A 16,613-nucleotide genomic window follows, 5' to 3' on the forward strand; every position below is an offset into this window, starting at 1 on the left:
AACCACACACACACAAAAAACAAACCGAGACAGGCTTGAAAATTAAAAAAAAACAAAAAAAACATATATCCATATTTGATAACTGCCTTTTATTGTTCGAGTGGGGGGAAAAAATAGTGTTTTGCCACAGGGGGTGTTTAGTTTTTAAGAGGAGCTAAACCTAGGATAAAAGTAAAGGGTTTTGCATGTTTAGTGGTTAAATTTGGGACTAATGAAAGGTTTTGGAAACGGTTAAGTTTGAAGGGCTATTTGTTTTTTTTAAATTCTTTATTTTATTTGTGCATGGAAAACCATAACATAATTACATTGCCACAACAGCATGTATGCATAAACAGTATGTCGTAGTGTTGCCATAGTGAGGCGTTCAGAGGTTTCTGCACCTTTTTTTTTTTTTTTTTTTTTAAATGAACGTTACTTAACAGGTTGTTCGTTCTTTTCAGTTCAGCTGAATAAGAGGAATACAGGCTTGACCATGAATCATGAATATACAACAATAATAACAATTTAAACGACCAGAAGAGTAGTGCTAGGTTTTTAAACAATGTGTTATATGTCTGAAAACTGCTTTACCAGATAGGGAAGCGAGAGAGCACAGACTTTGCTTTGTCTGCCAGGGCTTGTAAGTTACGCTAAGGGCTTGAGGGGGGTGTTTCGATCCAGCAAACTATCTATGCCGGTGACTAACGGTCAAGCGCCGTGCCGAGGTTGTAGTGGGTCGAGGGCTTAGCAAGTGGGTGGGGAGCTTGCGGTACCATCGCTGATTGTGGGATTACCTGGCTACGCAGCCTCGGAACTGCTCTAAAGCCATTGCGATACAAGGGTTAACTAGAGGCTGTCTTTCAAATTGGGAGGCCTGTGAATTATGGACTGAAATGTTAGCATATGTACCTGCAGTGGGGCGCAAAGCTTAATTAGAGGTCTGGGAGAAGGTACTGTGAGTTCCCTTAAGTCAACGGGCCAACACAACAGGCCTGCTCTCTGGTAAACTGCCTAAGAGGTATCCGACCTGCTGATGAATGGTCGGGAGAGAAGGCTCAATAATTAAACATATGCAATGTGGTGTCGGGTAGATTCTGAAAAACAAACGTGCAACAAAGCAAATAGCAATAATAAAACAAATATCAAGAGAGTGTAAGTCTCTGGGTGGGCATTCAGTTACGTTTCCCCCATAGCTTCATGTGTCTCGTTGCGCAACCCGGTAGGTAGGTATCCGAGGTGAGGGCCATAGATGTCGTGTAGTCGATGTTCCATGTGGGCTTTATGAGGCGATCTCCGATTAGGGCTGTGTTCGCCTTAGACCACTCAGTCCAGAGGACCACAGCAAAGTGAGGGGTGATGGTTTTAAAGTTCGTCTGTGGTCTCAACGAGAGTTCATCGATATTGCTGTTTGGTGGGAGGTTCTCGGGACAAATGTCTCGGAGGTGGCCGGATTCCACGTATGGGAGTTGGAGGGCTTGTCAGGCTGCTGTAAGGCGTCTTGAGGGAGGCCCCATGCGGCCAGGTGCTTTTTTGCCTCTGGTAGGTCAGTAATTAGATATGTGTCAGTTCCGTGTAGCACTTGTAGTTTGCGGGGTGGGCGCCATTGGTATTGTATGTTATGTGCGCGGAGTAAGGTGGTAAGTGGCCTGAGGGTTGCGCGCCATTGCATTGTTCCCCTAGATAAGTCCGTATAGAACGAAAGGGACATGTCCTCAAAGGCATAAGGTGTGTTTCCCCTGGTGGCTGCCATTATTGCCATTTTATCTTGGCGTTTATGGAATTTCACGATGATGTCCCTGGGTGCTGCTTTTGGGGCTGTCGTGGGTTTGGGTAGACGGAATGCACCGTCTATGCTTATGCCCTTGGCTTGCCTCGCAGGGAGAATTGTGCTTACCAGTCGCCGAATGAGGTGAGGCATCTCGGCATCTGAGACTGAGTCTGCTACGCCCCGAATCTTGAGGTTTTGGGCTCGCCGCGTGTCCTCCATTGCCGCCATTTTGTGTTCTGCTTGCATGTGCTGCTGCCGTAGAGTAGCGACATCCTTCTGGATAGCGGTAAGTTGTTGTGCGTGGCTCCTTGTATCTCGTTCGATGACATCCACACGGTCCGACAGGCCTTGGATGTCTCTCTTCATGTCCGCCATGTCGGCCTGGATGCCCCGTCTGAGTTCCGCCAACAGTTCCCTCATCTCCACTTTCGTGACCGGTGTTGCATCTGCCTGTGCCTTGGGCAGTGTCGGCTGTTTCGCGGCAGGTAAGGTCACCTCTTCCTGGTCCGAAAATGGGTCGTCAGAGTTTGTGAAGTCGTCCACATAGCCAGCATAGTCCGCCATGTTGGGCTCCAGGGCTCCCTGCGCTCTCCGCCACAGGTCCCCGATGGTTGCGCCCGGGCGTGTTCCGTCCGATTTAAGTTTTTTGCTCTTCTTCCCCATGCTGTCTAGGGTGTTGGGGCTATCTGCTTGTTTCTTGCGATTTTGGGGGTAATATATCGTAGTTTTGTGGATTTAAGCTTGTAAATGTACGGAGCTCGCTGGAGTTGCGACCGCTCTGTTCGGCTGTTGGCTCCGCCCCCGAAGGGCTATTTGTTTGTATTTTTTCTGTAGTCCAGTCAGCCTGCTACGGTTTGTGAGATGCAGTAGATATTACAGTGTGCATCATTCAGTACTCTCACCACTCCTCCTGCAGCTCATTTTCTGTGTAAAAGGGTGATGGGAAGTGGTTCTTGCACTGCCTGTCCAGCTTCACAAACAGATGCTAGAAGAGCTGGGACAGCTCTGAGTTTTACACCCTCTGTAACAGTCCCTGCAGCTTTCTGCCATAAAACATAAGAGCAGGGCCGGTGCAAGGTTTTTTCCACCGTAGGCAAAAGAAAAACTTGCCCCCCCCCCATGTGACATCACAATGCCCCACGCATATGATCTGTCATATGAACTAACGCCACTGCTGCACACAGTGTGTGTTTACATTAAAAAGCCTGCAGGGACAGGCTATAGACACCAGAACCACTACATTAAGCTGCAGTGGTTCTGGGGACTATAGTGTTTCTTTAATGTGAGGTAAATTAGAGATTAGTGCCACGAATAATATGCTAGATTCCCTACTTAAAACCAGATGAGGATGATGATGGTCTCTAGCTGCAGTCTGGCTCCACTGGTCTGGTGTAGAACAGGATCCCTGGAGGCTGTTTGTAACTATGGTCACAAAAATCAATATTCTGAGAGAATGGGAAGCAGCTCCATTTTTTGGGCCCCTTACATAGCTCAATGTCTGGGCCCCCAGGGCCTGACGGTGAGTATGCCCTAAGGCCCACCCATTAGTCCACCTACATGTTAAACCCACGAGTTCGCTCACAGGGAGTGGAGTGTGTAGGGGATGTGTTACGTGTTAGTATAGAGGATCTAAAGTGTGTGCGTATGGAATGTAGTGTACAGGGATGCCAGTTTTTGTGTAAGGGATAGAAAGCAGTGTGTGTTTGTGTGTAGGGCATGTATTGTGTGTTTCTGGTTGTGTTTAAGGGATTCATTGTGTGAATCTGTGTTTGTATGTTTAAGGGACGCAAGGTATGTTTCTGTGTATGTAAGGGATGCAGTGTGTGTGTAATATATGCATTGTGTTTCTGAGAGAAGCAGTGTGCGTGTGTATGTGTGCAAGGGATGCATTGTGATTTGTGTGTAAGTGTTGCATTGTGTGTGTGTGTAATGGATGCATTGTATGTTTCTCTGTATGTAAGGGAAGCATGGTGTGTTTCTGTGTGTGTAGGGATGCATTGTGTGTTTTTGTGTATGTATAGGGAAGCATATCTTCTCCCTCCCTTTCCATTAGTGATCTCTCCTCACCCCTCTCCCCCTTAGTGATCTCTGCTCACCTCCCACCCTTTCTATTAGTGGTCTCTCCCCTCCTACCGCCCCTCCTGCCCTAGTGGTCTCTTCCCTCCCCTCTCATTGTCTCTTATCCCCCATCACCCTTAGTGGTCTCTCCTCACCCCTCACCCCTACACTAGTGGTCTCTCCTCCATCCCTCTCCCCTCATTAGTAGTCTCTTCTCCACATGGTGGTCTCTCCCCCCACCTCCCCTCCTTCAGTGGTCTGTCCCCCCCCCCCCCCCCTCCTCATTCTCTCCTACCTCTGTTATAGCATGGCTGAGTTCCGGTCTGTGGTACAGGAGCTTCTGTTTTCTGTACCTGGCCGGACTGCCAGGAAGTGCTCAGTGCTGAGTGAGTACTTCCTGTCAGTCTGGCTAAGTACAGGAAACTGATGTTCCTGTACCGCGGACCGGAGCTCGGCCACGCTACACTGAGGGACTGACAGAAGGGAGCGCTGTGCGCTTCCCTCCTGCCGTTCCCTCTTTTCTTGCGTGCCTGGGCTGGTGCTCCCTCATGGACGCGCCAGCCCAGGCAGTGCTGCAGCCGCCTGAGGCTGCAGCATTTGAGGGGCCGGTGCTGCCTAAGTCGCCTATAGAAAGCGCCGGCCCTGCTCCCCTCTTGTCCCTTACTACTGTCCCCTCCTGTCCCTTAGAGCTCTCCCCTCCTGTCCCTTGGTGTTCTCCCCTGCCCCCCTGTCCCTTAGTGATCTCCCCGCCCCCTTTCCCGTAGTTCTCTTCCCTTTTGTCCTCCTGTCCCAGGCAGTGCTGCAGCCACCTGAGGCTCTCTATAGAGGCTAAGGCTGCTGCAGCATTTGAGGGTCCGATGCCTAATGGAAGCACCGGCCCTGCATAAGAGGCTGACTAAACCACTGAGGAAACTGGCCTCTGGTACTGTATGTCTCCAGCCCACCTAAGCTCTAAAGGCACATTAAAGGTGCTCTGCTCTCCTATAAAACATGTGCCTGCCGGCAGGTGCCTCCTCTGCCTAATGGGAATTCTGGCCGTGCCCTTGATATCATCTCTCTCTATCCTGTCTTCATTCTCAGGCAAAATTAAGAAATTTCTCCCACCCCACAATCTGTTCAGTGGATAAAGGGTTCTTATTTGAAACTGACTAATCAGTTATTCATCAGGATTGCTGGCAGTGCTTGTCCATAACGCCTAATGTATTGGAGGTCAAATAATTATTATAATTGAACACACCAGGGTCGGATTGGGAAGAAAAGTCGGCCCGGGCATTTTTTAATTACAGCTGCCACTGAAAAGGGGGCGGGGCCAGATAGGGTGTGTTTTGTTATCACCAATGACAAGCACGCCTCATCACAAAGTGAGCATGTTGGTTCAATGCTCTTCCATGGCAGACTATGCGCAGAGCTCTGCTGAAGACCTCTAGCATGAGTAAAAGGCCTTGTATTTGTTCTGCACATCACAAGCAAATTTAACCCCTTAAGGACACATGACATGTGTGGCATGTCATGATTCCCTTTTTTTCCAGAAGTTTGGTCCTTAAGGGGTTAAAGGAGCACTATAGGGTCAGGAACACAAACATGTATTCCTGACCCTATAGGGTTAAAACCACCATCTAGCCACCCTGGTCCCCTCATGCCTCCCTAAACATTGTAAAATCTTACTTGTATTCAAGTCTTGAGCTGCTGGCTTTGTCACTGTTTCCTTTAGAACTGCCTGCTGACATCATCAGAAGTGGTAGCTTGATCCAATCACAATGCTTCACCATAGGATTGGCTGAGACTGACAACGAGGCAGATCAGGGGAGGCAGATCAGGGGCAGAGCCAGCACAATTCAAACACAGCCCTGGTCAATCAGCATCTCCTCATAGAGATGAATTGAATCAATGAATCTCTATGAGGAAAGTTCAGTTTCTGCATGCAGAGGGAGGAGATACTGAATGGATGTATTTTAGGCAACCATGACCCAGGTAGGATCTCTAACAGCCATCTGAGTAGTGGCCAGTGAAGTTATCACTAGGCTGTAATGTAAACACTGCATTTTCTCTGAAAAGACAGTATTTACAGCAAAAAGCCTGAATGTAATGATTCTACTCACCAAAACAAATTCAATAAACTGTAGTTGTTTTGGTGACTTTAGTGTCCCTTTAATAACATTCTTGCACCGTGTTTGCTAGAAATGTATCTCTGTCTCCATAGATGGGATACCAGGAGACAAAAATGCCAGGCAAGAGTATTGTGCAGTGTGTATGTGTGTGTGTGAGGGGTGTAGTGTGTGTGTGCAAAAGGGGTGCAGTGTATGTAAGTGAGGGTGCTGTAATTGTCAGGGGTGCATTGTGTGTGTGTGTGTGTGTGAGGGTGCTGTGTGTGTGTGTTTCAGGGGTGCCGTGTGTGTATGTGAGTGAGGGTGCTGGTGTGTGAATATGTTTGGAGGGCTTGTGTGTTTGGGGAGCAGATTATTATTAATATATATTAATACATTTTAAAAATTTGCATTGATTGTATCCCCCCTCCTTTCTTACCTAATGCCTGAGAGGGGGGACTGTGCTGCTGCCATCCCTGGTGGTCCTAGTGGTGAGTGAACTCTAGCCTGTGGGACTATAGTTCACTCTCGTGAGACCCCGAGCGTTGCCATGACAGCGCTCCACCGGGTCCTCTCTTGCCTCCCTTTCTGCCAGACGGCAGCATCATGTAACTGCCTGTGGGCTGGTGAGGGAGATCTTTGATCTCCCCACTGGCTCATGAAGGCACACAGCAGGGTAGGCGCTCCGATAGCACTGGCCCTGCATGGACCGGCCGGTAAGATCCAGTGATCTCCTCCTGCCAGCCTCGTCCCATGGACATCGCGGCTCACCGGGTATTTGCCAGGTGTGCCCAATGGCCATCCAGGCCTGGAACATACACACTTGTTTCTTGCCATTTGTAGATCATTCAGTACATGCACCTGCTATCTTCTAACATTGACGTGTGAGATATGTTGTTGGATTGACAGTCAGGAGTCCAGCTGGCTTGCCACATGTTTCTCAGTGTCTTGGGTCTGATTGATGCAATACGTCCAATGATCTATTAATACAATAGTGTAGATAATGGGATTTATTTTACAAAACAATTATTATAATTTCTGTTATTAGTAACCAGATGTATTACTTTCCAAAAAAAAAATATTTTTCGTTTTTACTTACTAAACCATATTTGATGAGATTATCATTAATTAAAAAAATGTTCTCTCCAGCAGTCTTGCTAATCTTTCTCTATATATTTTTCTTGCTCATTGTGTCTTGCAGCGAGCTTATTAAAACAGCAGATGGAGGGCAGATTTCTCTGGACTGGTTTAATAATGATGGTAATGCAATTTATCCAGACGCCAGTATGAGACCTACAATCCTTCTTCTGCCTGGTCTCACGGGAACAAGTCGAGAATCCTATATACTCCACATGGTTACACATAGTGAAGGACTCGGATACAGGTACAGTTCTTTGCTGAGATAAAAATATTTATTTATAGCATCATAAATTCACAAGGACACAAAGTGAAATCATTCATATATCTCACTGGTGATATACTCAAAAAAGCTGAAGCAAGGGGGGCATTGCCATATTAAATGCTTCACCCCATTACTGCTAATTATCTTGTAATAAACTGTCAGGGTTATTCAATAAAGTGAGAATTGCTAAATAGCCAAACTAGAAAAAAAGTAAATTCTGTTTTCAATTTGGCTATTTTGATCTTAAATTTGAAATTCACTTTGAATTCCTGGCAATTCTTGCTTTAGTGTACAACCCTCTGTGTGTTTCTCAGTCATTGCTGAGCTTTGACAAGTGAACATTTGATGGAGTGCTTGAAAGATTTCATAGGAGCAATAAATAATTACTTTCAATTAATGAGATCCTTTCCACTTAAAAAAAAAAAAAAAAAGTTAAGAAATAACCCTAAAATTTCCTATAATCCAACACCTAGACAAACTCCTCACTGCAGCTCAAACCTCCCTCGCTGAAGTCATCAATATGAATTATATTTGTCCAATCAAATGCTTTTATATATAAGAATTACCGACGTACGACACCTGCACCGTAGTGGTTTCTATTCGACAGTCCAATGAGTCTGTAGGAGAGGCACTGAATCCAGCACTGGATGCTCACCCAGTGTCCGCATACTTTGCATCGACACCGCCGGACATAAAATACATTAATTTACTGAATCTATTTTAGTCCCAAGAGTGCAGTAGCTGTCTGACAGGTACTAGAGACATGGCTATTGCAACATATAAACAGTGCTTGTTCTCAGAAAAAACAGCAAGGCTGAAGAGGCAACATCTATGCCCCAAATTCATTCCATTAAAGGGACTCTCCAGTGCCAGGAAAACAAACCCGTTTCCTGGCACTGCAGAATCCTGCAGCGCCCCTCTCCCTCCCACCCCCCATGTTGCTGAAGGGATTAAAACCCCTTCAGTGACTTACCTGAATCCAGCGCCGCTGTCCCACGGCACTGAGTCAGGCTCCGCCCACACTCCTCCCCCGCCGACGTCAGCCTGCGGGGGAGACGTAGGGCACACGCGCAGCAATGGCTGCGCACGCATTAGACCTCTCCATAGGAAAGCATTATTCAGTGCTTTACTATGGGGATTCTGGCGATGCTGGAGGACCTCATGCATAGCGTGAGGTAGCCCAGCTTCGTTTAAAACACTTTTCGTGTTTTAAGAACCTGATAGTCCCTCTAGTGGCTATCTGATAGACGGCAACTAGAGGAGGACTTAACCCTGCAAGGTAATTATTGCAGTTTATAAAAACTGTGATAATTACACTTGCAGGGTTAAGGGTGATGGGAGTTTGCACCCAGACCACTCCAATGGGCAAAATAAGTCAGGTTGCCTGGAGTGTCCCTTTAAGTGATTTCTGTGCTTAGAGTCCTTTTAATAAACAAATATGACAAATGGTACCTCTAACTCCATAAATATAATTATGTATTTGAAGAAGAAGAGAAAATTAGGGAAAAAAGGAAAAACAAAATTGCTCAAAAACTAAGGGAAAAAACCACAAACCTCAAATGCATCTAAACCTGAATGCATTTAATTAATGAATCAATGGTGAGATCATTTATCCTGACATTGAAAAAGTCTTCTAAATTTACTTGGAAAAGGGGAATGTCACAGTTAAAAAACACGAGTCTCTGTACTGCTCTCAGCACAAAGATTAAATCTTAGAGAAGGGATGTGAGGCAACATGAAAGTGTGTACAAATGTTAACGTTAATTTAACAAGTCAAGAAGACTTGCTCCTATTTCAACACTGAAAAAATGCAGCAAAGTAGAAGCCCCTGGAGGGTATGTATGCTGATAAAGTCTATTTTGGAGACCAATCACCTTTAAAAATAGCTTTATTTCTCAGCATGGCTATGAGCCAGTTATGCAGAATAGTACTTCCTTTTTTTTTTTTTGCTGTGATACTCAAAGGACAACTCTCACCTCAACATTCTTTTTTAATGTACTAATACTTTCAGTAGGTTTTGAAAGGAAATGGTACTTATGGTTTTCAAACATTGTCTGGCCGACTGGGTATGTATATGGCTGAAGGGTACTACCATATACTAATGGTAGAGATGAGTTTTTAAATTTTTATTTATTTTTTTAACATAAACTTAATTTAACAAAGCATGCTTTTTATTTCAAGACTGTATTAAAAGATTTTTATATTAAAAGATAGTGTTGCAGTGAAAATTCTCCTATATTATTTAATTTATTATTAAAAATAATATGCAAATAAATGTTTGTGTAAAGCAACCCAAAAAGTCATTGAAAACATTTTGCAATGTCCCCTTGTGCTTTCCTCTGTCTCATTTAGCCAACTGCTATTAGTTTATGATTCTTAATACAAAAAGCAAGCAAACATAAAAAAAAAACCCAAAAAAATCCTATACAAAAACTGAAATATTGTTAAAAAAGAAAAGTAATTTATTGAAATGTACATTCTTGCTGAGAAGATCACAAAATAAGCGAACATTTATAGTCATTTAATGACAACTTTTGCACATTAACCTTTCTTTTTTACAAGGACCACGATCTTACTATGTGGAAAGTGAAACATATTATTATTTATCTTAGATCTTAAACGGACACTCTAAGCACCTTATTGTAGTGGTTTTAGGTCAGACGCTGTACCTTTACTTGGACAACGTAAAACGACAATGATCACTTTGACCAAAAGCACACCTCTAGTTGCTTTCATACAGAGCACTGCTAAAAAACACTTCCTCACAGAGAAGCATTGGGTTCCATGCTTCTTAATGAGAAGCATCAGGTTGGACCAAAGATCATTTAGACTGGTGGATCGGCCTGCTGTAATGAGTCTCTTGGTGGATTTTTCAAGAAAAATTTTACTACACCACAAAGTGGGAGCTCTGAATCTATACTAACACTAACTAAATATATTTTTTACATTCACGTATTTATTTAAAAAGGAAATAAGTAAAAAAGGCCCCTTTTAATTCTAGTCCAAATAATATTGTATAGTGTTAAGACCTGCAGTGGTTATGGTACTGCGGTCTTCTATTCCTTTCCCAACAGCTGAGCATAAGTGATTATAGCTGCAGCAGGGAGTAGAGGAATAGTGTAGATGAATGCAGCTTCCAAGACGATTCTCCCCAGCAAATAGAATATTCCCCAAACATGAGCCTAGACTTCATGAAGGGTGTAACAGGAATGATCTTTATTGAAAACACACTGGCTTTTATGAGAAATCCTCCTGCAAGAGGACCTCCCACAGCAAACAAAGACATTAGCCAATCATCATACAGTGTTACAGTAATACACGCCTTCCCTCTGCCTGGGAGATATTGAGATAAGTTAAGGAATAAATCAATTATCTCCAGGCAGAGGGCACACAATTTCCCCAAAAGTTGGAACACCCCTTTCCCCACAAGGTATCCCCACAAATTACATATCCCCTGATAGCCCCGATCTGGGGGACAAACATATCCAAATTTCACCCAGATCGGTTCAGGGGTTCTTAAAAAGTATGGAAGTCATGTTTTACCGACCACACACGAGGCTCCTGCCCAAAACAGTTCCACAAATTCAGCGTGTGCGGTCGGTCAATTAAGAAAAAGGTAAAAAACTAACAAAGTACCGAATGGATCCTACTGGCTCATAGGAGCGATTGCTCCCCTTGTCTGTATGAACAAAACTACCGAATGGCGCTCTTCTGGCTGTTCAGTAATTAAGAGATGCCGGCGTTCGGTAGTTTCAGCGGTGGTTCATGAGGTCGAGTGTCCGATTTTAGTTCCAGACACTCGACGACCAAGTCCCGCTGACTACCCTCGTGCTAACAAACAAGATGGCCACCGTTTTCTATTCCACGTGGCGTTCGGCTATATGAACAGCGGCCGCCCAGGGAGCACTTAATAGTCGGTTCTTTTGAACTTAATGAGCCAGGAGGGTGGTCGGTGTTCGGTAGTTTCAAACTACCGAACTAATATTCAATATCCATGCAGTGAATGGAGGAAACAAACGAATAAAGAAGAAAATGTCAAATAAAAGTCCATTTTCTTCACATATAGTTATCTTTGTTTAATGTGACATTGTGAATTATGTTTTTGCACAAGGCCATGGTTAATACAAGCTTTATAAAGCCATTACCCCCTGACCAGCTGCTACTGCAGTATATTCTGCTTACACCTGCCACATTTGGAAGAATGCTTGCTAAGCAATTAGCCGTGATACTGTAAAGTGCCTGATAAATGAACACCATGTTTCCTTGCTCATAAGTAATCTTTTTTAGATAATGTGGTAATCCAGATCTTTGTGCAATATCTGCTAATCTAGTGAATTCTCTGCACTTAAATAGATATGGCCTCAATGGAAAATTGTATTATAAATTTTATTTTTCAAACAATTTAGTAACTGTACCCCCAAATAAAATATGCAGCTTGGGGAATACTCAAATTAGAGGTTTCTCATTGCAGAAATACTCTTGGCACCATAACAACTTCACCAGGAGGTTCCTGGCACTAGCTTACCTTTAGAGGTTAAACAATGCATGAATTGTCCTTACACTACTCAGAAACTTGAAAGAGGAATCCAGTAATGCCACTGATGGACTAAGAGCGTCAGCTTAAAGATTTAACTCCTAAAGGTATGCCAGCGGCTGGGATCTCTTGGCACCATAACAACATAAGTAACATTAAGTTGTTATGGTGTCCGGAGTGTTCCTTTTTGAAGCCTCTCTGTTGGAGCCACAAGTGCATACATGCTCGTGGATTTCCTATGCTTCTTAATATGCTAAAGCACAGGCCACTGAGAAAAAGGAGAAGCAGCTATGTGCTAGCCCAGTGCACCTGACACTTCTATGGGGCTAAAGAACATGGAATAAAATCTTCCTGGCTGTCTGACAGCTGGGAAGGTGTTTTAGCAAAGTTTTAAAAAAAGAGTTGATTTTTACAGTATAGAAATCAGCACTTTTAAAAACGGTCACAAATATGACCGAATCCATACACATAAAGCACTTCAACAAGCAGACGTGCTTTATTTGTCTGGAATGTTACTTTTTCACCACAATTCACAGTTTAGCGAATAAACTGCTTTGTGTTACTCCCACTTATTTGTTGTGTAAGAATAATGCAAAAACTACATCCATTCCAAGCAAAGTGTTACTTTCTAGCTTTATTTGAATACAAATTTCCCATTTTGAATATTACCAGACTTTTTATCAAGGAAGGACACATGTATCACTCCCTCTTTAAAGGAGAAATTACACTTTTCAATAAAAATTAAAAATAACCTATAGCTTGTGTTAACCTTTATTCATGTGATGCTTCATATTCTTTTACATGTATATTAAGCAATTGACATTATTGTTCATTTCTGGCACGGCACATTTGTACAAGGAGAATCTGTGTGTTTCTGTGCGTGTGTGCCAATCTGTGTGTGTGAATTGGTGCAGGTGTGTAGTGTGTGGATCTTTGCATGTCTGTAAATATGCGTGTGGATGTCTGCATGTGCGTGTCGATCTGTGCATGTGTGCCAGTGTGTGAATCTGTGCATGTTTGTCAGCGTTTGAGAATCTGAGTTTGTGGATTTTTGCATGTGTGTATGACAGTGTCTATTTGTGTCTTCGAGTATATCTGAGAATATGTGTCTATGTGCATCTCTGTGTGTTGCAGTCTGTATGTGCGTGATAATGTATGTATTTATGGGAATACGCTCTTGCATGCAAACACCGACATTTCATACAAATGCACTACTGTATGGATGTCCATTGTCCAACCTTATGGCTTCCATGGGCCGAATTGAGCACAGAGGAATTGCCTTGAGCTGCACATAAAATCTATAATGTGTATATAATAAACTCCAAAAGCCTGTTTCTTAAATTTGTTTAGTAGATGACTCCCTTACTTGTTATCATTACATGAGATTTCCATATTTAAGGACACAAATTTAGGGAGCTATCTACTAAACACACACACACATATATACACACATACATATGCACACATAACCACACACACATGATCACAGACCCCCCCCACACATATATGATCACAGACCTATACACACACAATCACAGACCCACACATACATACAATCGCAGACCTATACACAAAATTGCATACACAGACCCACACACACACATAGTCACTGATCTATCCACACAATCAAAAATATACACAGGGTGGTGTGTGAGGGGGGTGCTCTGAGTGTTTGAGGGGTTCAGTGTTTAAAGGCTTCAGTGTGTGTGTGTGAGTGGGGTGCATAGGGATATGGGATTTTTTTTTTTCTTAAAACCTTCATGTTCTCCCCTCCTCGCCCCTTCTTCCTACCTTTGGTGAAGGAGGGTGGGCGTCAAAGCAAGTGAGCATAGACTGTTCTTCACAGGCCAGCAGTGGAGATCAAATTATCTCCCCTGTCGGCCCCAGCATATGGAGAAAGACAGCCCTGAGTGTAGACAGCAACCGGGCCGCACTGCGAGCAGTCCCGGGCCATATGTAGTCCTCGGGCCGCGGGTTGGATACCGTTGCACTACTGCATTCATACACAAACACTACAAAGAAATACACCACTAAATACTAACACTACAAAAACACACCTATGCATTAAAATGCTAACACAACACACAAATCCACCCCTGCATTCAAATGCTAACACTGTACACAAAAACAGCCATGCATGTATACACACATAAACACCCCTCTCTTTATGCAAGCACTAACACTACAAACAAACATGCATTTAAACACGAGCATTATGCACAGGCATACCCCTGCATTAAAGCACCAATACTACATACAAATACACTCCAGCATGCAAACGTCACCATTCTACACAAAAATTCACATATACATTTATACATTAAAAAAAAAACACACCTTTTATGGAGGCGGGGCCTGACCAGCAGCCGCAGGGGAGGGCTGGCAGCCTTAGGCCCGGGGGGCAAATCCAGTCAAGTGGCCCATTGCACCAAGAGTAGAGTAAAAACACCTTTCCCATGTGATTGGAAGGGGGGGGGGGGGCAGTCACGTTAACAGACACTCAATGACAGGCGCACACACACACTTGCTGATTTGGCACAAACTAAAAAACACACACTCACTGACAGGCACACAGACACACACAGAAAGACACACTCTTACAGGCATACTGACTCAGACATACTGACATACTGGCGCGCACACACACACACACACATACTGGCGCACATACAGACAGACATACTGGGGCACACACACACAGAGACATACTTGCACACACACAGACATACATACTGGGGCACACACACAGAGACAAACTGGCGCTCACACAGAGACAAACTGGCGCTCACACAGAGACAAACTGGCGCTCACACAGACAGACAAACTGGCGCTCACACAGACAGACAAACTGGCGCTCACACAGACAGACAAACTGGCGCTCACACAGACAGACAAACTGGCGCTCACACAGACAGACAAACTGGCGCTCACACAGACAGACAAACTGGCGCTCACACACACAGACAAACTGGCGCTCACACACACAGACATACTGGTGCACACACACACAGACATACTGGTGCACACACACACAGACATACTGAGACACACACAGAGACATACATACACACACATACAACCAAACCTTACACTTTTAAAACCAGTAGACAGGAGTAGACAGGAGTAAGGGGACAGGGCTGTAGTGGGGGGAAAGGGGCTGACTTAGGGGGACAGGGCTGAGAAGGGGAGACAAGGGCTGAGGAAGAGTGAAAGGGGCTGACTAAGGGGACAGGGCTTAGGAGGGGGGACCGGGGCTTAGGAGGGGTGACAGGGGCTGAGGTAGGGGACAGGGGCGGAGGTAGGGGACAGGGCTGAGAAGGGGGAACAGGGGCTGGCTAAAGGGACAGGGCTGAGGAGGGGGAACAGGAGCTGACTAAGGGGACAGGGCTGAGGAGGGGGGACAAGGGCTGAGGAGGGGGGGTCAAGGGGCTGAGGAGGGGGTACAGGGTTGAGGAGGGGGTACAGGGCTGAGGAAGGGTGACAGGGGCTGAGGAAGGGTGACAGGGGCTGAGGAAGGGTGACAGGGGCTGAGGAAGGGTGACAGGGGCTGACTAAGGGGACAGGGGCTGAGGTAGGGGACAGGGGCTGAGGTAGGGGACAGGGCTGAGGAGGGGAACAGGGCCTGGCTAAGGGGACAGGGCTGAGGAAGGTGGACAGGGCTGACTAAGGGGACAAGGGCTGAGGAGGGGGGACAAGGGCTGACTAAGGGGACAGGGGCTGAGGAGGGGGGGACAGGGGCTGAGGAGGGGGGGACAGGGGCTGAGGAAGGGTGACAGGGGCTGAGGAAGGGGGGCCCCCCGCCCCCTTTCATTCACATGGGAAAGGTGTTTTCACTCTACTCTTGGTGCAATGGGCCACTTGACTGGATTTGCCCCCCAGGCCTAAGGCTGCCAGTCCTCCAGCATGGCAGCCAGACATGCTGAATGTGAGCTCCACACTAAAGGCCTGCAAAATCAACTTTTGAAGTGGGATTAACTTTCCAAACAACTCCTAAACACGTTCAAACCTGTATGCAATGGAGCTTTGATGTGCTTGTTTGGAGCCTCACTTCCAGATATAAACCGCTCAAAACTATAACTACAAGCCTAAAGTGGTTCCTGGAGGGGAGAAACGGCCGATCTCCCAGCCTAGACCTGCTGGCGAATACGAAGCTTGAATTGCCTGCCCTGCTTGCCCCCTCTCTGGACCGGTGGGGGTTATCCCTGTCCCCACCAAGGGTGCAATCACTGTGGACTCTGAATTGCTACAACTTGTGCAGATGTATTCTGCAAAACCTTGTGGCGCAGTTAAAATGGCCGCCACAATGACTAATCTCCCCACGGGCGACTGGGTAGCCAGATTCGAAGCAACTTTTGATGTGGTTTGTGCTGCTTTCTGGAGCTGACTGGAGTCCTGTCAGGAAGCACAGTTACTCAACTTATCTTTGGCAGAGAAGGCCCCTGCCAGCGTTCCAGCCCAACGCTACCTTTCTGGGCTCAGAGCCATGATGGACACAACACCCATAAGCCGTCCACGCCCTGAGGGAAGTACACTACCTGCACAATGGAGAACCATTGGGAAGCCAACCCTGCTACAAGAGCTGGAGGGTCCAGTGGCTACCAGACATCGGCTCATCAATCTGCCTGGGCATGGAAAGCAGAGGGGTTGAAACGCTGCTTCTTAGATCTCCGTGGTCTTACATCCGAGAGGATACTGGAGCAGTGACACCGGGCGCCTTGTAGAGAACTGCTGTACCAGTTCCCAGTTGAAGGACGCTTGTGGCATCGGATGAACGGTTGACGTTATTTA

General features: G+C 45.4%; 1 protein-coding gene across 2 annotated transcripts in view; it reads left to right on the top strand.

The window, feature by feature from the left end:
* ABHD3 (abhydrolase domain containing 3, phospholipase) overlaps positions 1 to 16,613 on the top strand; it is a 66,662-nt gene that overhangs the window by 14,803 nt on the left and 35,246 nt on the right. For both annotated transcript variants that reach the window (XM_063451488.1, XM_063451489.1), the window contains exon 3: positions 7,091 to 7,273. In XM_063451488.1, coding sequence (XP_063307558.1) covers positions 7,091 to 7,273 — 183 coding nt within the window. The remainder of the gene's footprint in view (positions 1 to 7,090; positions 7,274 to 16,613) is intronic.

The sequence above is a fragment of the Pelobates fuscus genome, chromosome 4 (genome assembly GCF_036172605.1).
Source record: "Pelobates fuscus isolate aPelFus1 chromosome 4, aPelFus1.pri, whole genome shotgun sequence".
Lineage (NCBI taxonomy): Eukaryota > Metazoa > Chordata > Amphibia > Anura > Pelobatidae > Pelobates > Pelobates fuscus.